The 24,448-nt window shown below is 35.6% G+C and overlaps 1 protein-coding gene across 2 annotated transcripts in view; it reads right to left on the bottom strand.

Moving 5' to 3' along the window:
* Positions 1-24,448, bottom strand: part of Dmxl1 (Dmx like 1) — a 153,086-nt gene that overhangs the window by 13,159 nt on the left and 115,479 nt on the right. The window contains exons 35-40 of one of the 2 annotated variants that reach the window (XM_052742167.1): positions 23,671-23,733; positions 17,629-17,715; positions 15,317-15,438; positions 14,625-14,766; positions 7,144-7,204; positions 349-476 (exon numbers count right to left, since the gene is read on the bottom strand). In XM_052742167.1, coding sequence (XP_052598127.1) covers positions 349-476; positions 7,144-7,204; positions 14,625-14,766; positions 15,317-15,438; positions 17,629-17,715; positions 23,671-23,733 — 603 coding nt within the window. The remainder of the gene's footprint in view (positions 1-348; positions 477-7,143; positions 7,205-14,624; positions 14,767-15,316; positions 15,439-17,628; positions 17,716-23,670; positions 23,734-24,448) is intronic. The other variant, XM_052742168.1, reaches the window with a different exon arrangement.

The following is a 24,448-nucleotide window of genomic DNA, read 5'->3' as shown; positions in this document are numbered from 1 at the left end:
GCTTTCCTGTCATTTCTAGGAGAAACAATTTCATAGCACACCTCTTACTCCCACTTTTTTTCTTAAATATCTCAGTAATTAAAGGTTTGCCCAACATAAAATCTTTGTCCACTCAAAGAAATACAAGGTATAGCATTGGTCCTTTGGGAACATTTAACTTAATTTTAGTAGTGACATATGCATACCACATATCCACAGGAAGAATCAAGTGCACTTTAATGTTCATTGAGAAGAATTAAAAGAATTCTTATGAAGTAGTATTTTGAACAATTTCTTCAAAACTTCAAACTAGTGAATTTATACACCATCAATCTTTTTTTTTTTAAAAAAAATAATTCTTAATAGTACCTTATTTCCCTGATAGTTAAATCTCATTCTTGTAATTCTTGAATTGCCACCAGATCGAAAACAGGTTATTTGCTGAGAATGGCCCCATTCAAACATTCTGACACTCCCATCTTGAGCACCTGTCAGGTCTGCATATAGGATGACCAAAGTTACACATTCATTTTTAAAAAGTTTGAAAAAATTGTTTCTTAACCCAATCTGGAATTACTTATCAAAGAAGTACCTAGGAAATCAATCCATTTATATAAATTTACCTTTAAAGATTCATTTCATTCAAGAAAAGTCATATGATGTACTTTCATTTGACTGAGAATGTCTTCAAACAAAACAGTAGACCTATTTATATTAAATTGCTATAAATTATGACTCTTCCCAAAATTATCTTAATGTCTTAAGAGCCTAAAATAAATAATTTTTATGACATTTATCATAATAAATATTGGGACTATTAAAGAATCAATCTTTATCAGTCATCCTATTAATGTTTAAAATACATTTTCTAAGAAAAAGTCAGATTATAAATGGTTTTGAATACCATACTAAAGGGGAAAATTTCATTTCTAAGTCATTTTGATACACCTGTTATCTCAAATACATGCTAATGTCTGATAATACTACTTATAATATGGAATAATAATACATAAGTCATTAGATAGTTTCGAGAATAAATGAGATCATTTACATAAAGCACTCAAAAATATAACAAATGGCACCCAAATTATTATATTAATTATAACTGTCAAAATTAGTATAGAATGGGGATAATGAAAATCAAAATGTACAAAATACCCAGCCAGTTGCTAACTATGTTATTAGTTGAGTTTTACTAGTTCTTTACCAAGTAAGTAATAGAAATGAATTCAGGCTGGTTTAGAATGTTGCCGTGTACTGGGCAGGGGTCAGAGGACAGCAGCACAATGTCTTGAGACTGGTTGAGGGGATGTTAACTCTTTTCTTTTCCTCCCATGGCCTTAGTTATAAACAAGGATAGCTGTTTAAAAGCTGTTTAAGTTTTCCCAATATTATCTACAGTGCTAAAAACACTAGGCTATAATGGCTCTGGTGTATGAACAAACCTAAACACAACTCACTATAACCAGTAAGACAAAAAATAAAGCTTCAGCTCTAATTAGTAACATCACTTTAATGAATCAAATTTCTTTGACTTGCTTTCCCAAACATCTGTATTATTTTTCTGCTGCTAATTTAGTGTGATGGTTAATCTTTACTGCCTGGGTTTAGATTCACCTAGGAGATCAGTGAGGCACATGTCTCTGGGTGTGTTTGTGAGAATGTTTCTAGAGAGGATGAATTGGGGGAGGAAAGAATTATCACAAATGTGGGAGGTGACATCTCATGGGCTACAGAAGCAGATGGAATAGAAGAGCAAAGCAGCTCAAAGTGACAGCACATCCTATTTCTATGGTTCCTGGCTGGCTCCCACTACCCAGATTTCTGTTCAGAGGACTCAACACTCTGAAACCATGAGCCAAAATAAATGGTTCCTCTCCTCTCAGCTAGTTCTGTCAACTATGTGGTGATAGCACTGAGAAGCTAATTAATATTTTGGTAAAGCCTTAAACCACCTGTGGTCTGATTTCATAAACTTAGTGGTGAATGTTTAAATAGCCTCTGAAGGTTCTCTTTCAGAGGATGGACACAGAGGAGACTATTTTATGAAGACCCTCAAGAGCCACAAGCAATCAGGTACAAGTGAGAGAGAGCCTTATAGTCACTGCTTCTTGCTGCACATTTACAGATTACCACAAAAACATCACACTCAGATTTCAGCCCTGCCACCTGGTTTGAGCATTTTCCCCCAGACTAAGTCCATAAGATGTACTAGACTGGGTAAAGCAGGGGGTCTCAGGTAAATCAAGTTTGAGGGATATACAACATTGTGTGTTCTCCTAAATTCAAGTCTAGAACTCCTATTATCTCAAACTTTACCTAATTTTAGGCATAAACAATACAAACATAGAACCTGTGGGGGGGTTTGTTTTGTTTTGTTTTGAAGAGAAATGAATAAACCTTACCAAAGATTAATTTAAAATTCTGGTAGTTACAATGGGGACAAATTACCTATCTCTAGGACACAGTGGATAAAAAGGGATCCCAATGCCTCAGATACAGTGGAATGCATCTTCTGACTGACAAGCAGAAGTTACTGAAAAACTAGATGTGCCAGTAATAATACTGTATATTTCTTTTCTCCCTATGTTATTACTTCCCTTCCTTCCTCTCTGTGTCTCTGTGTACGTTTGTCTGTCTCTCTCAGTATGTGTCTGTCTCTGTCTGTATGTGTGTTGTTCATCCCTCCCTCCTTCCCCCAACCTGTGTGTGTGTACTGTGGTACCCTCTTCAAATGCTCTCCACCATATTTTTATCTAGATATACAAAGAGAGACCCTGTCTCTCAATGAACCTGGAGCTCAGCAAATACAGCAAGCCTAGCTGGCCAGCAAGCCCTGGAGACCTTCCTGTCTCCACCTCCCAGTGCTAAGATTACAGGTCTGTGTCAGCATACATAGATTGTTCTGTGAGTGTCAAGGATCTGAATTCAGATCATCCTGCTGGCATGGCAAGCATTTTATTGACTAAACCATCTCTTTGGCCGCAGACATACCTTGCTAAATGACTAAGTTTGCAAAAGGCAAATGGGAAATCTCTAAAATACCGCCCCCTACCCCACCTTTATAGTGTAGAATAATCACTTGAGGACTAAATCTACTTATTAAATCATTTTTAATCAAGATTTCAGTGATTTTTTTATCTGGCACATGGCTAACATATTAAAATCAAACCTAGAAGTGCATTACTTGTGTGACATTTTTCTGCTTCTAAGTGATATTGCCAAAATTAATTCATAAGAGTTTCAAATAACTGGCTTAAAGAGGAATAGGCTCAGAAGTAAATTAAATGCTCCTTAAAATCTTAGAAAGAAGCTAGTACAAGTCTACTTCAAGCTCACAAGAACTCAGAAGATCTTTGGTAAATACAAACGAATGTGATCCAGGCCTTTTCTTCTGTGCTTCCAGGTAGGACCTGATCCTTCCCCAGCCCATAGGCCTCCTGGTGCCTCCAAGAGTTTACCCATCTGTGCTGCCAGCTTATCTGACTTCATGTGTGGTTCCTCTGGAAGCTCACTTCTGTGCTGCTAGGTTACCCATCTTCTTCAGAATCTTACAGTGTCCCCACAGTCTCTGCCTAGGCCGACTTCTTATCCTACCAGCCACCCAGATCCACTAAGATCTGACTTTACTTCCCTGCATAACCAGGCAGGCCCCACTCATCTGTATTCCATAGGTCTCTCAACTCCATAGCCTTCAAATCTTACATGCCTACCTCTGCTTGACCACAGATGACAAGACAGCCTAGGGCCATGCTTATCTTTGGATGATGACTCTTAACTAATACAATAGAAGATTCTATAACCTGAAGCCCTCAATACAAGCTCCACGGAGGAAAATGTCTCAATGTTTTTTTTATAACTTAAATTTCTCCTGTACATTGACACACCTCCACTGGAAGACGACAGGTGATGTGAACTAAAGGGAAGACGTAACTAACAAACTACTCCGGGTGCACAAGACCCAATGAAGAAGCAAAAGTAACACATACAAAAATGACAAAATGCCCCCCATGACTAATCCTAAAGTAATGACCTCCAATGAAAATGCCCTGGAAGAACCCCAGACAAATAATTCAAAAGAATAATTATAACTATATTCAAACAACTCAAAAAGATATGTATATAAACTAAAAGAACAAAAAGAAAGAGCCAAATGAAATGAAGCAACCCAAGATATGAAAATAGAATTCAATAAAGAGAACTGATGAAGAGAACCAAACTGAAAAGTTGCTAGAAATGATAAGCCCATTAATCAAAACAAAAATCTCTGTGGAAATCTCACCAATGGAATAGATCATACAGAAAACCATGTCAGGGCTGGAAGACAAAGTAAAGGAATTGAGTCACTTAGTATAAGAAAAAAAAAGAAGAAGGAGAAAAAGAAGAAAATAAAAAGACAGAACATGGGAGTGCTTTGGGACAGTGTGAAAAGACCTAACTTTTTATTTTTTTTTTTTTTGATATTTATTTATTATGTACACAGTATTCTGCCTGCATGTATCCCTGCAGGCCAGAAGAGGGCGCCAGATCTCATTACAGATGGTTGTGAGCCTCCATGTGGTTGCTGGGAATTGAACTCAGGACCTTTGGAAGAGCAAGCAGTGCTCTTAACCTCTGAGCTATCTCTCCAGCCCACTTTTTACTTTATGAAGGAAATGCACACCATACTTGTGGGGTTTGATTATCAGCACTGAAAAGGTAGACTATTCTCTCCTTATATGACATAATTAGAAAGACTGGTTATATTACCAAGGTTTTGACTAGAATATCATACTTGAGAATTCATACAGATACAACTATACAGCTAAGTATTAAGGTGATTTTATGTGGCCAAAAAAAGCAACTTGAAATAAAACTGGCCTAGTACCATGTATACAGTTTACATAGTTCTCTTATGTGGTTGCCTTATAAGCTGAATAAGGACTGCCTATCACTTCTGCAACCAAAGATATTTGGGGATCTTGGGAAGAAAGGAACCCAACTCTAGGGAGACAAAAGCTGTTCTCAGGCCTCTTCTGACCTCACCTTATATATCTCTTCATATATGTTACTTTATAATAACCTTTACAATAAAGTGTCAAACATAATAAAAGTGTTTCATTGAATTTTGTGAATTATTCTAGCAGATTAGTCAAACCAAAGGAGGGGGTTGGGAGAACCCTCTTTATAGCCAGATGTACAGGGGAAGTGAGGCAGAGGACAAGCTTGTGGCACTGAGCTCTTGACTTGTGGCTCCTGATTCTAACTGCAGGTAGAGTGTCATGAGTTGAACTGAATTAGCACACTAAGTTTATCTTCAGAGTGGGATACCTGCCTGGGGTAGGGTGTGTGTGTAAATTACACAACTGTGGTAAGAAGTGTTGCTTAGAACAACAGAATGTGTTTTCCCGTTTAGGAAATTATAAAGCTATCTCAATTTCTAACAGGTTTAGTAAAACTCAAAAAGTAGTGGCTTAGGGTACTGGCACAGTGGTACAGTGCCTGGCTAGCCCAAGCAAGGGCCTGGCTTTCAGTCCTAGCAGCAGCTTGTAAGATTTTTCAGAAAACCAGAAAGGAAGAAAAGATTTACTGATTTACCTGAGTTTCAAAGTAAGACGTTAAGAAATCTTATTTTGTTACATTTGCTTATATAATATGCACTTATTCTTGAACTATTAGTTCCTAGAGAATGTGTTCATGACAAAGAAGAAATACTGGGGGTAGGGGAAATCAAATGATTAATTTAATTAGCTTTAATTTTCCCAGTCTCTTTCTTGTTAGTTATAGAAATTCTCTCCATAGAGAAAATATCTCATAAGATAGTAATGATTTTTTTCTTACTGAATACCTATAAAAGCCCCAGAAGTTGGGGCTGTCTTTATGAGTCTAGGATTGATAACCTTCACTGCCAACTATTAATCTGGTAGAATACATGCAGTAGGACTGACAGAACATCAGGTCCCTTCAGTATTTCAGGAAAGCTACAGACCTTACTATAGAGGGTGAGAATATTTTTAAGCAATGCCAAATATGTTGCTTGCCAGTAATACCATTTAAACCTTACACATAAAATAATTTTTTTCTTTTTTTAAGAAAGGGCCCTATTCTGTAGCCCTGGATAGTCTTAAACCTAATGTCATCCTGCCTCAGCTTCCCAAGCACTTAAATCTCAGGTATGTGTCACCTAAATGCTGTGCTAAATACATATTGACATCTTATTATATAAGCTTTGATGACTACTTTTCTTTCTTCAAATTCTTTTTTTTTAAATTTTTTTTAATTTTTATTTATATGTGTGTCTATGTGTCAAGTGTATGTTATGTGTGTGAGTACACACAGAGGCCAGAAGAGGGTGTCAGGTCCCTTGAAGCCAGAGTCACAGGAGGTTGTGAGCCCCTGACATGGGTGCTGGAAACCAAATTCAATTAGGCAAGCTCTAAGAATAGCTGAGATTCTTAACTACTGAGTGCCATTTCTTCAGCCCCAGATATCTCTAAACCTATATGAACTCAATGTCAAGGAAGCCAATATAATATTCTACAACAATTTGTATTTAGTGTGAGAAGTTATTCTCTTCATTTAAAAAATTTTTTTGAACCTTTTTATTTGATAAAGTATGCAATTTAGATAACAGAAACTTATAGCACACACTGTAATACATCAGGAAAAAACACAGAACTTTGTTAATTTTATTTTATTGGACAATTGTCTATGAGAAAAGGCAATTAAAATTCTTATACATTTTTAATTTATACATTATTAATTATACTCTTATAATTGTTAAGAGAATGACATAAAATATTTTTTAAAAATTAGGATAATCATATACTAACATATATATTGCAACCACCAGTTAATCAATACTTCTAATTTTTAAAAAAATTTTATTTTATTTTATTTTGGCTATAACAAAAGAAACTTGAGATTTCTAGAAAGAAGAACTGAAAAAAATGTATCTCCTACTTTAAACTATTCTACTAACAACCCCTTACGACTACTAGTAACATACCTGATAAGAGACAAGCTGATAAAATTAGTATAACCTCAACCCATCTATGAAAAATAAGTTAAATGGGATAAAAACTATCTTTTGATTGAAACTAGAAGCTTTCCATGAATTCCTTATACAATTTATATTAAAAAATGTAAAAATAAGAGAATTATTGTTCATCATTGTCAACTTACAGTAAGGAAGAGTTGGATGTGATGTCATTCTTCTGACATTATTAATGGCTTTCTTAGTCATCTGGTAAAAGAAGAAATATTTTATAGTAACAATAAAAAGAGGACTAGAATTTTAAATTGTAGGGCTGGATATATGGTTCAGTCACAGAGCACTTGCTAATTATGAGTTAGGTTCTGATTTAAATCTTCAGCAACACACAGAAACACACACACACCACATACACAGTTTCAACCTATCAGTTAATCAATACCTCCAATAAATACCCCTCCCCCTCCTTTTGGCTAAAACAAGAGAAACTTAAGAATCAGTCTTCTCAAGAATTTACTCTTCTCTCCTTTCTTGCCAAATGATTCATTTTAAAGCATTTTTTGAATGATTTAACTAGCCTATCAAATAAGAGTAAAATAACTGTAAAATTAAAGGGAGCTATAGTTACATGTTAGTTTACATTTGTGCATTAATCTTACAGTAAACTTTTTAGTTGTTCTTTTCGATTTTAAATTGCTTAAATAGCCTAAAGTTGTGAAGATGTGTGGAACTGGTAAGGGTAGCAAGAAAGTAGGTCATAAGAGCTGGTAAGTGACAGGAATGGAAAGATCCCTGTGGATGCATTCTATTCCAGAACAGAAGAAGTTGCTTAATAGCAAGTACTAGAACTGATCATTCAGTAACAAGATAGGATTAAGAAAAAAAATTTTTTTTAATTCTCCAGATAACAAAAACTTGAATATATGACTATTACTTTAAAGCTCACAACTAAGTCCATTTACTTCGTTTGGGGGTAGGGTTGGGACAGAGACAGACTTTTTAAAAAAAATATTTAATTTCATTTTATTTTATGTGCATTGGTGTTTTGTCTGCATTCATGTCTGTGTGAGGGTACTGGATCCCATGGAACTATAGTTACAGACGGTTGTGAGCTGCCATGTGGATTCTGAAAATTGAACTCAGGTCCTCTGGAAGAACAACCAGTGCCCTCAACCACTGAGCCATCTCGCCAGCCAGAGACAAGAACTTTGTTGTATAGCCCAGGCTCACCTGTAACTTGCAACCCTCCTGCCTCAGCCTCCTGAGTGCTGGGATAATTATAGGCATGTCCACCATGTCTACCAAATCCTACTTTTTAATTAAATATATGTCTAAAGGTTCTTATTCTTTTACCTTTTTGTTTGTGACCAAAATATCACAGGAAAAAATAAAACACAGATTAAAAGTTTTTCTGAAAGCATGTAATAGAAAATATAGAGACCATTAGCTATTTGAAAAGATTCATATAAAAAGAACCACCTTATTTTACTAGTATCTTTTTCGTGAGAGAGGAATGGGGGTAATCATGAATCAGAATGACTTCCAAAAGCCATCAAGATGGTAATTCCCTATTGCTGAAGACAATATCTACACAATCACTGAACATAGATTAGTTGACAGCTGGTGCCTACATAGAGCCCCTACTGACTAGTGTACTGGAAAGTACTCTGCATGCTACCAGAAGAGAAAGGTAAACACCAACCCAGCTATAAACCCTGCTATTTACAATGGTGACCCGACTAAATGATGGTCAAGATCCTGAGACTAGATAGGCCACAGACCTAGGGAAAATGAAATACTACTGTTCTGTCAATGTAGCATAGCAAGAAAATGACTCCCAATGACATTTTGCTATACTCATAGATCAGTTCCTTGCTCAGCCATTATCAGTGAAGCTTCTTCCTGCAGTAGATGGGAACAAATAGAGACCCACAACTGTACAGTGTGCTGAGAGTAAGAGATCTTGGAACACTCAGTTCTAAGTGAAGGTGTCTCCACTAAATAATAGAGTTCCTTTCATACAATATATCCTGATTACACTTTCCCCTCTCTTCATGGCTGGGAACTCTACAGAAGAGGTGGCAGAAAGATTGTTAAGAGCCAGGAAGGATAGCAAGGAAACAAGGCTTTGTAGACACAACAGGATTGAAACACACATGAAATCACAGAGACTGTGGTAGCATGCACAAGTCTAAGCCAGATAGTGCCCCAGTGCTGAGAGCGGAAGTAGATACAAGCCTCCATCCACAACCCAGAAGCTATCTCCAGTTGAGAGCCACATGCAAAGAAAACTCAGTTCTCTCCAATGGAGTCTCCCTGAATACACAAAAGCAGACTAAGGGCAGGCCCACGCCTAGCAGTAGATGGTCAACACAAACCAACTCAATGGTATTTTTGGAGGTTTTTTGTCTCATAATGCTTTGTCAGAGCAATTTTTTTAAAAAAAAAAACCTCACAGATCTTACATATTGTGGTTTCTGATTTTATTTTTATAGGTTTTCTATATGTGCAAATAGGTGTGTCTCAGTGTCTGTTTGTGTTTCTTGTACTTTTTTCTGACTCTTTTTATCCTGTTTGTTCATTTTCCCCTATTCCGGTTTGTTTATTTTTATTTCATTATTATCACTATTATTCACATGCTTGTTTGTTTTCTAATGAGAGAGAAAAAGAAAGGGTGTGGATTTGAGTTTGTAGGGAAGTGGGGAGGAGCTGGGAGAGGGGAAAATGTAATCAGAATATATTGTATGAAAGAAAATCTATTTTCAATTAAAAATAAAAAAATCAAGAAAACAAATGAACCTATTTAAAAATGAGGTATAGAACCATATAGAGAGTTCTCAAAAGATGAAAAACACATACTTAAAAAAAATGTTCAGCATCCTCAGTCATCAAGGAAATGCAAATTAAAACTACTTGAGATTTCATCTTACCCCAGTCAATGACCAAGATTAATTAAACAAGTGAAAGCATACTCTGGAATGATTCGAGGAAAGGGGAATACTTATTTACTGCTGGTGGGAGTGCAAACTGGTATAGCAACATAGAAATCAGTGTGGAGGTTCCTGAGGAAGCTGAGAATTGATCTATCTCAAGAGCCAGGCTACACCACCCTTGGGCATATACATCCTACTACAGAGATATTTGCTCATCTATGTTCATTGCTGCTCAACTTGTAACAACCACAAATTGGAAACAGATTAAATGTCCATCAACTAATGAATATATACTGAAAATGTGGTATATCTGCAGAATTGAAATATTATTTGGCTGTTTAAGAAAAATGATATTATGAAATTTGAAGGTAAATCATGCTAGAAACAATCATCCTGAGTGAGATAAAAACAGATCTCAAAAGATAAATGTTGCATACTTTAGCTTATATGAGGATGTTAGCTTTTAAGCTTTGGATATGTACTTCAATTAAAATAACCACAGAGGTTAGGTAGCTCATAAGGACTAAGGAAGAGATCTTCCAAGGAAAAGGAATAGAATATAGTGTAATAAAGAGATAAAGGAGAAACTAGAATAGAATTGAATGTCAAGATGGGTGAAAGAAAAGGGGAAAGGAGGGAATATGGGAAGGACAATTAACACTAAAGGCTTTTGAAAAGCCATATATAAACCTACTACCACAGAAGCTTCCTAAAATATACACATATATAAAAGTGGAGCCACTATACAATAGGGATGACAATGCCCCAGTTAGACACTTTATGTCACCAAGTAAACTCCCCTGTGGAAGAAATGTATCTTATAGAGATGTTAGCCAAATATATTCCAAAGACTCTTAATACCACAGACAATTGTCAAATCTATTGATAACCTGACAGTAAGTCCCTATTGCTGAAGACAACACTTACTTGTGTCATTGAACATGGAGAAACTTAACTGGTGCCCAACTAGAAGCTTCACTCCTACTCACTACTTATGAGGTACTTTTCATGATACTGGAAGAGAAAAGTAATCATCAACCTCACCCAGTTACAAACCATGTGACCTAAAACAGTGACCTGCCTACAAGATATATTGGTGCAATATTAAGGGAGTAACGACCTGGTTTTTGGTTAGAATTAAAACCTTGAAATTCAGGTGGTGGAGATGCATGCCTTTAATCCCAGCACTCGGGAGGCAGAGGCAGGTGGAGCTTGTGAGTTCGAGGCCAGCCTGGTCTATAGAGTGAGTTCCAGGACAATAGGGCTGTTACATAGAGAAACTCTGTCTTGAAAAAAAAAAAAAAAAAACCTTGGAATTCAATAGTTCATGTGCCTAGGGAAAAACTTACTACCATTATTCTGTGGAAGGAACACAGCAATAAAATGACTACTAATGACATATCACTATACCCATAGATCAGGGCCTTGCTCAACCCTCATAAGACAAGTTTCAGACGCCTTTTCTTCTTTTTTTTTTAAATTTTTTAATTTATTTTTTATTTTTTTTAGGAAGCCTTTTCTTGCTGTGGATGGGAACACAGAAACCCACAACTGTACAATATATAGAGACAGACACTTTGGAGCATTCAGTCTAGAATGGGATGTCTTTATCAAACCTCTCCCTATTCAAAGCTCAAAGATTCACGTTAAAAGGAGGCAGAAAGGTTTTCAGAGCCATAGGTAGTGGATAATTGCAAGGAAACAGCATTTTCTAAACACAATAGAGTTGATACATATATGAACTCACAAAGACTCTGACAGCAAGCGTAAGACCTGCACAAGTTCAAACCAGACACAATACCAGCATGGAGAAAGAAAACTTGACACAAAGTACTACCGCTCATCAAGAAGCTATTTGCAATTCCTATCTGCTAGCAAAGGGAAAATTAGTTTTCTCCACTGGACTGTCATTGGATCTGTCAACCACATTCCAGGGCAGGCTGATGCCCAGGTGTAGCTGGCCAACATAAAACAGACTCCATGTATTTTGTGTGTTTTTTGCTTTGTTTTGGTATTCTTTTTTTTTTGTCTTGTTTTGATTTTCTTCCTTCTTTTTTATTTTTGAGAGCGCGTGCGCGAGAGAAAGCATGAAAATGGGGGTAGGGAAATAGGAATGATCTGGAAAAAGCTGGAGAGTAGAAAGAATATGATCAAAATACATCGAATGAAATAAAATTTAAAAAAAAATCACTCCTAAAATTTGCCCAGGAAGAATATTCAACTGTAAAAGGAATTCCAAAGTCAGATGTCTAAATTATAATGCTTTGGTGTATAAAGAACCATTTTTGAACACTAACATGTGTCCAGCACATCCACTTATGAGGCAGGCAAACCCTCCAAATGTTTCTGTTTACAGGAAAGGGACAACTAAATAATGCACTGATAATTCCAACAACTAATTTGTTTTACAAAGATAATAATGTGAGATAATAAAATTAGGCATACAGTAGATGGGACAGATGTCTTCTGAAAGAACTACAGAGAAATCTCCTGAGATCTTGAGTTGGGATCTGAATGCTTACACAGAGGTAGGAGTATTTGAAGGAGAAGGCAAGGCAAAGTCTTTAACATGACAGCAATGGATGGATCTGAGGGACAGAAAGCCAGTATAAACAGAGCAGAAAGAGTAAGTGTAGACTGGAGAGCTAGGATTAGAGGCAGGCAAAGGTTTTAGAGGTCAGGTTAAGGATTTGTTTTTGAAAGATATATTGGGAAATGTAGAATCTGAGAGTAGGGAAAAATCTGAATGATATTTTAGAAACACCTGCTGCTTTATAAAGAATAGAGGGAACAAGAAGTTACAGCAAAAAGGCAGTTAAAAGAGAAACTGTACTGTTTTATCTAAGGCTCATGCTAAAAATAAAACCAATTATTTATCTATATTTCCCTTAAGTTTCTCTTTAAAATACAATGTCACTAAAGCTGACAAATTTTAAGAATTGTAATCTTCGAATGACCTAGTCATTTCATTTTAAAATTACTAATTTCTAATTTCAAATTCAATTTAATCCTTAAAAAATCAAGTACTTGAAAAATTGAACTAAGTGATTTGAATCACTTGACCTTTTGAATTAAGCTTCATCTATCTGATCAATGAGTCAAGATGAATAGGGACAGCTACCACAAGTGAAGCAAAGCACTACCAGGCTGTATTCCCTATAAAGGAACTGCATATTACAGAAAATAAAAAAGGCTTATTAATGATGTCTCAGTCTTCACTTGAACAATTACTTATATCAATTGCTTAAACAAAAATGGCAGGCTGGCAAAGGAAACAGAAAACTCAATGGGACTTAGGGCATTAAAAACAAAATAAAACAAAGGAAAAAAATCCCTAGCAACTAGAAGTTAATTAAAGGAATATAGGTGTTTCTTTGCTTCAATTTTTATAGCCTAATAAAGGGAAATCATAGAGGAATAAATATAGATAACTTCTTACAGCATCAGTGCTTAAATACATGCTGTACCACTACAAACTTATTTTGCTCAATTCTGAAAATTTGCACTTTTTCTTGAAAAAATATATTATGTCCCAGCATTACAAAATGTCATACTCAAAATGGATAGTGTTTAATTGAAATCTACTAAAGGATATCTAGAACAGGGTTAAATATAGCTTTTTACAAGGCTGGATAAACATCTTGGGTTTTATGAGCACAACATGGGTGTCTTTTCAGACAGTAAGTTCTGATACTGCAGCGTAGAAGCAGGACCAACAAAAATATGAAAAATTAGCCACAGCTCTTACTACAAAACTTTACCAACAGATATAAAAATCCAACTTTAAGCCGGGCGGTGGTGGCACACGCCTTTAATCCCAGCACTCGGGAGGCAGAGGCAGGCGGATCTCTGTGAGTTCGAGGTCAGCCTGGTCTACAAAGTGAGTTCTAGGAAAGGCGCAAAGCTACACAGAGAAACCCTGTCTCGAAAAACCAAAAAAAAGAAAAAATCTAACTTTATGTAATTTTCATATTCTGCAAAACATTGTAATTTTTTTTTTTTCTACACAGGGAAAAATGTAGGGCTGGGACTAGAACTCAAGAATAGTGTGACTGACAAACACGAGTCCCTGCTTTTAAACTTCAGCACTGGAAACAGAAAAAAGAACAACTTCACCTCATTCTTTCTATATTAGCTTCACAGTGCATGGTTTACATATGACCCACAGCTTCAAATAATCATTAATGAAAATGCAGTTCTTTCATCTTTAAACAAAGTCTATTTTATTTAATTTTGATAGGGTCTCTCAATGTCGCCCTGGCTGTCCAAGAATCTGCTATGTAGACCAGGCTTGCCTCAAAGAGATCTGTCTGTCTCAAAGTGCTGGGATTAGAAGGTGTGTGCCACCATGCTGGGCCAAAGTATATTTAAAAAAAAAAAAAAAAGTAATGCTTTCAAATGAAAACATTATTCTTTTTTTTGTTTGTTTGTTTTTGTTTTTGTTTTTTTTTCGAGACAGGGTTTCTCTGTGTAGCTTTGCGCCTTTCCTGGAACTCACTTGGTAGCCCAGGCTGGCCTCGAACTCACAGAGATCCACCTGGCTCTGCCTCCCAAGTGCTGGGATTAAAGGCGTGCACCACCACCGCCCGGCGAAAACATTATTCTTAATTATTAAAACATACAGTTCTAGCATATAAGAAACTAAAAATTAAGTTAATCACTTTTTATATATTAACCTAAAGGTAAAAATGTAGGAAAGCTAACTAAGCGTAAGCCTAAGTATCTTTAAGTCTACACACCACAGATGCTCCTCTACCCGTCTGTGTACTTCCAAGCCACGGCATATTGATGGGAGTGCCAGGGTTGCTGTGGGTATATGGAGTTGAGCCTTGGACAGCTGTTAAATCATCACGAGCATGGATCACCAGGAAGTCTTCTGATCTACAAAGAAACACCAACTAGAGTGAAAACAGAGCGTCAGGTCTTCATTTTTTTTTCTTCTTCTTCTTTTTTTTTTTTTTTGGTTTTTCTGGAGCCTGTCCTGGAACTCACTCTGTAGACCAGGCTGGCCTTGAACTCACAGAGATCTGCCTGCTTCTGGTTCCTGAGTGCTGGGATTAAAGGCAGGCATCACCACCACCTAGCTCTTCATTTCTTTTTTACAAGTCAAAGTTTTAACACTTTATATTCCTCTTTAAGTGAATTTTCTTCAGCTTTAACTAACAACTTTCATATCTGAAAAATTCCCATTTTCTTTCCTCTTTCTTAACTCTGATTCCCTTTAAGAAGCCACTGTGGCCCCTTACTTAGCTACCCTAGTCACAGCAGCATGTACTCTGCCTAGAATTACGAGCACTGCTTTTGAGACCAAGTGCTGCCTGCTGCATCAAGAGGGCACTTAAGTCTCTTAAGGAGGCTTTTCAGAGTTACAGTTCAGTTGATACAGCCACTCACATTCTAGGACTGAATTAAAAACAAAACATAAGAATACCCTTTGGTTTCTGTTTCTGCATCGTCATCCACCCATGTATAGATCTGTGTGGCCAAAATTCCAGAAACATCCAGTTCTTGAACGTCATGGCTGGAGGCAATTGCTATGCAATTTCTATTTGCCTGAAAAAGAAATCATGTTAACTTTTACATTAAAAAGCCCAAGGGGTATATGGGCTACTTCTGAAGAAAATCTCTAGTAACACGCACAAAAGCATTTTTACCAATAATTTAAATTAGCTTTTTAGAAAATGTTTTAATTTTAATTTTTTTATAGTGTTTTGCCTACATGTATGTCTGTATGAGATCCTCTGGAACTGGTATTACAGACAGTTTTGAGTCGCCATGTGGGTGCTGGAAATTGAACCCAGGTCCTCTGGAAGAGCAGCCCATACTCTTAACCACTGAGCTATCTCTCCAGCCCCTTAAATTTAACTTTAATAATTAAATTTTTAGTAAAATAATCTTAAGCTTGAATTCAAGAGATAGGTTTATGTTCTAGGAAATCTAGTACACCTAACAAAAATCCAAGTAGAAATGAAAATGCATGTGCCACTTCATTTCTTCTTTCCAAACAGCTTCTCTACTCTTCCAGATGACTTTGACTATCCTAACATTTGTACAACAAAAAACTATCTAGTAGCTGGGTGCAGCAGCTCACACCTGTTGCAGCCACTTAGGCAAGCAGCTGGGGCCTCTGAACCCAGTGGTCTTCTCCAGGAACACAGCCTCTGCACAGCAGGCTCTAACAGGCCTGCCTTTGTCACTCTGCAGCAGTCAGGAGGAAACTAGTCACTGGCAGCCCAGAGAACTAGTGTGAAAAGATTCATCTTATTGTGAGTTCTTGTGCTGCTAGACGTGAACTATCTGCTCTTAGTCAGTGAAACTGGATTCTTTTGTTATCAAACAGCATCCAATAAGCTAAAAAATTAACTTGTTAGCTTGAATATAAGATACAGTCTCAGACCATTCACAATTCTTGATACAGACAACACCCAATGAAACAAATGGGAAAAAGCTCAATCTTAAGGCCATTTAAAAAACATGAAATGTAAAACAAGAGATATTTGTAAGCTACAAATTTTGGAAGAACATAAAAATATAATATCAAATGTACAGAAATAATTATGCAACATTTATACAAGTGAACAAAAGATTTTATGTATGTGGATGACTATTTCTAGTTACTCATACTTTAAGGGGAAGGCAGATATTACAGGGTGAGGACAGCCATTTGGTGTGTGTACTGTGTATATTTACCCATGTATGCTCGTAAGCGCGCGCGCGCGCGCGCGCGCACACACACACACACACACACACAAATCTCAGAGTTATATAGATATTGCAACTTGAGAACTGCCTAAGGGGTTAACTGCAGTTCTGCCTGGTCTAAACATAACTAGTCCACGGATGTTTATGAAGAAGATGAGATGAAGGATACAGGGAACTCTAAGAACAGAATGGCTAAACAACAAATTAGATAAAACCGAGAAGATGGGTATAAAATAGGAAAATGAACGATCTACTGGTAAAAAGATTTCTACGTGTTCCAAGACCTACACCTATATAACAGTTATTGATAGCATGCTGGAGGCTAAAGCAGGAGGCTCACTTGAAGGCAAGAAGTTCCACAAATGGCCTGGCTGAGTAATATTGTAAAATTAAAAATAAATATGTGCATACACACTATCTTCAAGTATCTTTTAGTTATACATGAAAAACCATAATCCTACCTTTCTAAATTGAAAGAAAAAGAAACAATAAGACACCAGAAACTATGCTGTATGGCAATTTGGGGACATTGAAGTGGGATATGATTCAGACAAACTTCACCCTTGGATTATTGCACTTAAGACTGCCTCTTCTGCTGGAGCTTACAGATACCTCTAAGGAGGATGTTAAGCAGAAGAATAAAGACTATGACGTAAACATACAAATTGGATTTCTAATACATGACTTTAAATTCTAGCAAATACAATCATGTCCAATAATTCATATAAGACCTTAGAAACCCTCTTTGGATTAATTAATGTATTATCTTGTATATATTTTATAGTTACTGCTTGGAATTCAAATACTCGACACTGTTCTCTGCATAGCAATAAAATATTTTATTAGTTATATCTCCCAAATTATATAATAACAAAACTACATTAGCAAATTATATAATAGTTTTACAAAAGAAAATTCTTACTGAGAGTTTAAGGAAAGGGAAGTAAATCTGGAAGTAGAGTACTTTTACTGAGTAAACTGATATGGTATTCTCCAACAAGGAACAGTTAAAAGTCACAGAAAAGACATCGACATACTTACTTTATTAACAGCAAAGGCAGTAATGATATCAGATTCCTTATGAATAATTCTTGCTTTACCTCCAGGATATCCCAAATCTGCCTCTATCTAAATAGAAGAAAGTATAATATTAAAATTGCTATTTTATTGATAAAACAAATGAACATATGCAAATTAATTTTAATAAAGTTTAAAAATACATCAATCCCAAAGCACTATGGTATATGTTAACTATCCCAGAAAAGAATTTGACGAGGGGAATCGTTCAAGCTAGTTTTTATATATAAAAAGACAGTAGATAAAACATATAACTTCTTGAGCTGTTTATCTCCTAAAGCAACACTGAACTAACTTTAAAGTATCGAAACACTTTAATCATTTTTGTTGTTTTTTTTTCAAGACAAGGTTTCTTTGTGTCACCCTGGCTGTCCTAGAACTCAAGCTGTAGACCAGGCTAGCCTTGAACTCAGATCTTCTCCTAGGATTAAAGGCGGGCACCACCATTCACCCCCTAGCTGACATTTTAATAACTGAAATAAAGTTTTTCCAAGTTTCTAAGTAGTATAATTATTTAATAATTCCTATAACTATTACAAGGAAGGTCAAGTGGTAATCAGCTCCGGTTTATGGACCACAAAGATCTACTCTTGGATTTTTTTGGTATTTTGTTTCCCCTTCTAAACCACCTACTAAAAAGTCCAAAGGCCAGTCTTAGTTCTTAGACTAACAACAGTTGGGATCTCACCAGCCAGTTGAAGTTTACTGACTTCTGATCTAAATAACCATCCATTTAATAAGGAGAAACTGGAGTCCTGGTAGGGCTGGTACCTCACTCAGGTCAGTAACTCACTTTAGTAGCTGAATTGATTCAAGTGAGTTTACAGGAGGGACAAATATATGATATTCTGTTTACCCTAGAAAAGGTACGTACATATGTATAACACCTTTGAATTCAGAAGAGAATACTTATAACATCAACATTTACCAAAATTAGTAAGCTGGAAAGCTCAGGTAATTAAAAGAAACATTGTTTAAAATATTACTTCATTTATTTTATAATTCTTACCTTTAATCTTCTAAAATAGGTTACTAAGAAATGTTTAAAACCTTATTATGAAATGCAGAAATCATTATTTTAAAATTAGCATATAACAAACTTATTTTCTACAAAATTTAGATAAAAATATCACCAATGCCTGCTCACTGATTAAAGAAAAAAAAATCAATTTATTTTAAAAATGGCCTCTAGAATGATTTTAATTGTAAGGTGAAGAGTCTTATGCAATAACCAAGCCTATATACCCTGATGCAAACAAACTTTATATATTTATAATATATATGTTTATATATATGTATATTTATAGTCCCTGGATATATAAATGTCAAATATAGTCTATCTAAAATAAAACTTGTTTATAAACATAAAAGAATTTCAGTGTTTGATAATCAAACATTCTGGGTTGAGGGTCTAAGGCAAGTATTAGTTCTGGCCCATTTCTGTATTTTTTTTAAATGAAAACTCAATTTATCCATTTATCTGTCTGGTATCTAAAGATATCTAAAGTACATCAAGAGGTTACTCTGGTGGTTGTGGGTTATCAACAAAGTACACCAAGAGACCACTACTGAGTCTAAAGAATCTGAAGGCATTAGAAGAGACCTAACATTTTCACAGAACAAAACGTCTGCTGGAATAGACAGAGGAACGTGCTAGTTTCATGTGGAGAGCTTTCCTCAACTTTACCATGGAAAGAAAGTGGACACAAATGAATTTCAAAAAAGCTTTTTCAATATGGGAATACATTCTTTTCCTCTCATCCAAAACAATGTTTCTCAACAGCATGGTGTCAAGATTGCCTGCTTGAGATTCAACTGGGGTGGTATTTTAAATACCAAGGTTCTGAACACCATGTCAAATCCCATAGGGGTGAGCAAAGAAGTTGAGCTTAGCATCTCGACAGCTTCCAGTACATTCTATGTGAGAATGACTATACAAGTAGGATTTAAGATCTGCAGAACAGGCAGGTTCAGCTTGTGAAAAGGCCTTAAAGGCTACAATAAAAATTCAGTCGTCACCCGAATGTTTAGAGGCCATCAAAGGATTCTGGAAATTCTCTTAGGAGCAAAAACATAAAGGATGTGAGGATGGCTATCAGAAAACCAGGTAAGAAGTGATTATGCCTGAAGTGAGAACTGAGGAAGAGTGGATTAGGAGAGCAAGTATTAAGTGGCTAGAATGGGATAAATTGTGCTAATGGGCTGTATTCTTTTAGCATGACTTAAGAAAAGCTGATTCTAGTTTTCAAGACTGATAAATGAATTCAATGTATTGCTCCAAAATGCAATCAGCTCAAATCACTACGTAAAAAGATAAACAGATTATGATACAGCCACACAATAAAACGAGTATGCAGATGCTAAGAACTCAGCTCAGCTTTCCTTTCTGGTTGATCTTATGGTTTAAGTATTATCTGTGTGCTGGTATATTTCAAATCATACTAGTTTCAATTCATTACTAAAGTGAGGCCAGGTTAAAAGTTCTCAGAACAATGGCTAACACAAGAAACTTTGGTGTTAAAGAAATTAAGTTAAGCAACAATGTTAGGAAACTGCCAGGGGTCAACAGCATCAAAGGATACTGGAAAGTTTAAATGGAAGAAGACAGAAGATAGAAACTGGCAACTGTAAAGCCAATGATGACCAGGGCAACCTAAGGCAAATGGGCTAAAGACAATATCTAACTACATAAGGTCCTGACACCTAGTGAATAGAGAGGGAATCACAGGGACATTAAAAGGACTGACATTTTGTTTCTTAAATTAGACACTTTGGTCATGATGTTTGCAGTATGAAAATGGAGAAATCAAGAAAGAAAGTATAATGTGAACAGGCTCTTAATAGAAATTAAAATCACAATAAACTATCATGATTGCTAAAATTTAAAAGCCTCTGATATCATATGTAAAAATGAAAGGTAACTGCAATCTTAAACACTGCTGGTAAGAATGTAAAATGGTATACTCACCCAGGAAAAGACAATTTCTTAAAAAGTTAAAACATACCAAGGCTATGGCCTTGCATCAATCTCTAGTGCTGCAAAAATCTATGCCTACTATGTAGTTCAGCTATCTACTCCTAGACATTTACACAGAGAAAGAAATGCCTATATGCAAAGACCCAATTTTCAAGGCAGCCTTACTTGAAACTGCTCCAAAATGCAATCAGCACAAATTACTAGGTAAAAAGATAAACAGATTATGATACAGCCACACAATATAATGAGTATCAAAAATAAGAATGAATTAAGAAAACACAGAACATGGAGGAATCTCAAAATAATTATGCTAAGTAAAAGAACACAGGTCAAAAAATAAAGAAACCAAGCCAGGCATGGTGGCATATGTCTGCAGTCTCCAGCACCTAAGAGGCTAAGGCAGGAAGTATGAGGTCAGCAGGGGCTACACAGTGAGCACCTGGCTGGCCTCGGCTTCAGAATGAGGTTCTGTCTTAAATACAACAGCAAAAATAAAATAAAATAATAAAATAACATGACTTCACCTACATATAATTTCTGAAGATGAAAATGAATCAACACATTTTAGTTACTTGGGGAAGAAAAGGAAAGAGATGAGAAGGAAGGAAAAGGGAAAGATTAAAATGTGAGAGTTGATGTGTATAACCATCTTGAAGGTGGTGATGGTTACACTGAGCAAGCTGGATACTTTAAATATGTGGTTATTTAAGTTCACAAAATATTTTTTTTTTTTTTAGTTTTTAAAGGCATCATATAAAGATTCCTTAGCACATTTTCACATGTGTGTTATTATACTTTGTTCTATTCGTCTCCTTTCCTACTACCCTCCTCTTTCCCTTCTGTCCCTCCTTTGTTGGTTTCTTTCCTCTTTGCACATCACAGACACTCCCATTACCCTTTATCACATAGTTATCTCCTCAAACTGAAGCATTCCATCCTAGACAAAAGGACGAGACTCTTGAGACTTTTAAGAAACCAACAAAACTTAGAAGGATAGGGAAACTAATGAAATTTACAAGGCTCAAGAAACTAATGAGTTACAAGAAGGTTCACAAGGTCCCTCCTTCAAGGTTTTAAAAGCAGTAAAGAACTGCTAGGCCAAAGAAGGCTGTTTGTGGGCATGATGATTTTAAATTGGGTAGGGAGCTCCAGGGATGCAGGTTTTGAGAGTCACCCATGTGAGGCGCACTTTTCAGTGATGTAGGTGCTTTTGAGTTGCTCATGCAAACAACCCCAATAAACTCACAATTTCACTAAGCTAGACTTGAGTGGAGCTGTCCCTTGTCTGTCATGGTACCCTCTTGGGGTGAATAGGGGTTTTTCAGTCACATAAACACCCTCTTTTTCCTCTATTCCTTCTTGTTTAAGATGTTTGCCTCTCCTTCATAATCCCCTTTCTGGTTTCATGTCCTATGCAACACACACACACACACACACACACACACACACAATTTACTTACAGGTTCATATAAAGAAACATGACATTTATCTGAGTCTGGCTTACTTTGCTTAAAATAATGATTTCTAGTTTCATCCATTTTCTGCAAGTGTCAATTCACTTTTTCTTCATGGATGGGTAAAATTTCGTTTTGTACATGTACCTCATTACCAACCATCTATTGACAGACACACCTAGGCTAGCTATTGCAAATAGTACAGCAACAAAGAGGGATGTGCTAGTATCTCTGTGGTGTGTTGACTTAAGAGTACTTTGGGGAGTACCCAGAAGTGGGATGTCTGGGCCTGGGGAATGTTATTTTTTGTTTTCTGAGGCCCCTCCATTCTGATTTCCATAATGGCTGCACCAGTCTCTACTCACAGCTGCAGTGTGTAGGGCTCTCTCTGCCCCTCTCCTTGCCAGTATTTGTTATGCTTTATATTCTTGAGGATGACCGTTCTAACTGGGGTGAGACAGATTCTCAAAGTAGCTTTAATTTGTATTCTCTTGCAAAGTAAGATAAAGAATTCTTCTAATATTTTTGGCCATTTGCATTTCTTCCATACAGACATTTTCTAAAATGTGTAGCAGTAGCTGGCTGCTGAAATAGCTATTATGGTAACCAAACAATGACTAGATTTTCAGGTAACATGGACAAGTCTTTAGACATATGTGAAAAAAACAAATATTTTATCTAAAGTATCAAAGAAAAATATTTGAAAAAGAATGCCCAATGATAGAGAGACATTATTTAGTATAATTATACAAGGAAAGAAAATTGTTACCTAACAAAAAAATTTGAATTTTCATTAGAAAATTTAAAGCATGCAAATATTTATTTTACCAGTTTTAGATATAATATACACTTGATATCAAATCAGTTTTTTATTAATTGCAAAGGATTAGTCTATTTCACCGATTCATCTGGGAAACATTAAGAACTATTATCCTTACAAAAATCTTTTGAGAAAAAATTTCCCCTAAAATTACTGATGTGAGATTGTCTTAAAATTTCTTAGACATACAGACTAGGATAGATGAGTTAAATATCCACATAAGAGTCATAGCTGAATGTTGTAGCCCCAGAAAATCTAGGAGTTATTTATGTTTGTACAAATTCTTATCTGCTCTGCTTTAATTCTAAAGAACTTAGGTATTTACTATGCATAAGGATATATGTTATATGTTATATGCTATTCTTCAGAGTAAAATAAATACTATATAATTTATTGCTATAATTTTCAAATAAGAGATAAGTTTGACTTTCAAAGGTGATACTTGCAAACACAGAACAATGCTTTATACCTCTTGATGTAACTACATTCCCTAAAAACTTCAGAGGTATTTACTCAGAAAAATCTGTAGCCAAAACAGGAAACATTCAACTCCTTTAAAAACTGCATTCTTTTAATTATTAAAAGATGATCAATTTTTATGATTATAACATTTAATTTGTTATGATGAAACAGTAAGTTGAGGGGATAAGTTTCATTCTATTGGAAACCAAGTCCAGTTGAAAACTAAAATGCAATTTTCTTTTTGTTCTGGTTAAGAATGCAGTTTTTAATTTCAGTTGAATGACATTATGTACCTTATTGATGTTTGGCTCCTCCATCATAGAATTTTTGATAGTTTCATTGTTGTCCTCTAATGACTTCATTAAGAAAGAATAATCACATGTCAAAGAATAAAGATGAGATGTAACATGCACAACACTGAAGTATTTTTTAAACTTATATTTGTAATTGAATTACTAAAAAAGAATATGGAAATGACATCTCAAATTTCACATATTTTAAAAAGAATGTGTTGGAGAGTGCATGGTTAGAGAGCAGGAAATGTCGAAGGCTCAAAATTCCTATCAACCACTATAAATTTTATTCTACTGCATGAATAATTACTTTTAATCACTTGTTTTATAATGCTGACATTAAAAGAATTTTTTTTTTTTTTTTTAATCTAAGGCACCTTCTATGTGCCAATTCAGAGCTTCTGGTGCCAACTAAAAATCAAAGTCAAACTATTGTTTTAAACACTACTGTCTTGCTTTCATGTCACGGAATTCCTCCAGAAAACCTCCTGAGTAGAAAATTCCAATTTCTATCTTTCAAATTCTCTCCTACTGATGCTGCCATGAATAGTCAATAACCTGCATGGAGGCATACAGCCTTACTCAAAGAGAAAAGTTGAGCCAGCATTTTTAAGTTCTCAGAAAATTAAATACAACCAATAAAGTGCAAAGATGTTTACTGTTAAATCCAACTTCTGGTGAGAATGGCTGATAGTTTACCTACAATCATGGGTAATTAATTTCCAAACAAATACAACAATTTTGGAAGAAATTTTAGTTTGAAAAAAAATGATGAATA

Source organism: Peromyscus californicus, unplaced genomic scaffold (genome assembly GCF_007827085.1).
Source record: "Peromyscus californicus insignis strain IS unplaced genomic scaffold, ASM782708v3 Scaffold_17__1_contigs__length_78620276, whole genome shotgun sequence".
NCBI classification, from domain to species: domain Eukaryota; kingdom Metazoa; phylum Chordata; class Mammalia; order Rodentia; family Cricetidae; genus Peromyscus; species Peromyscus californicus.
Note: the sequence above shows the minus strand (reverse complement) of the source record. Positions and strands in the feature narration are given on the sequence as shown.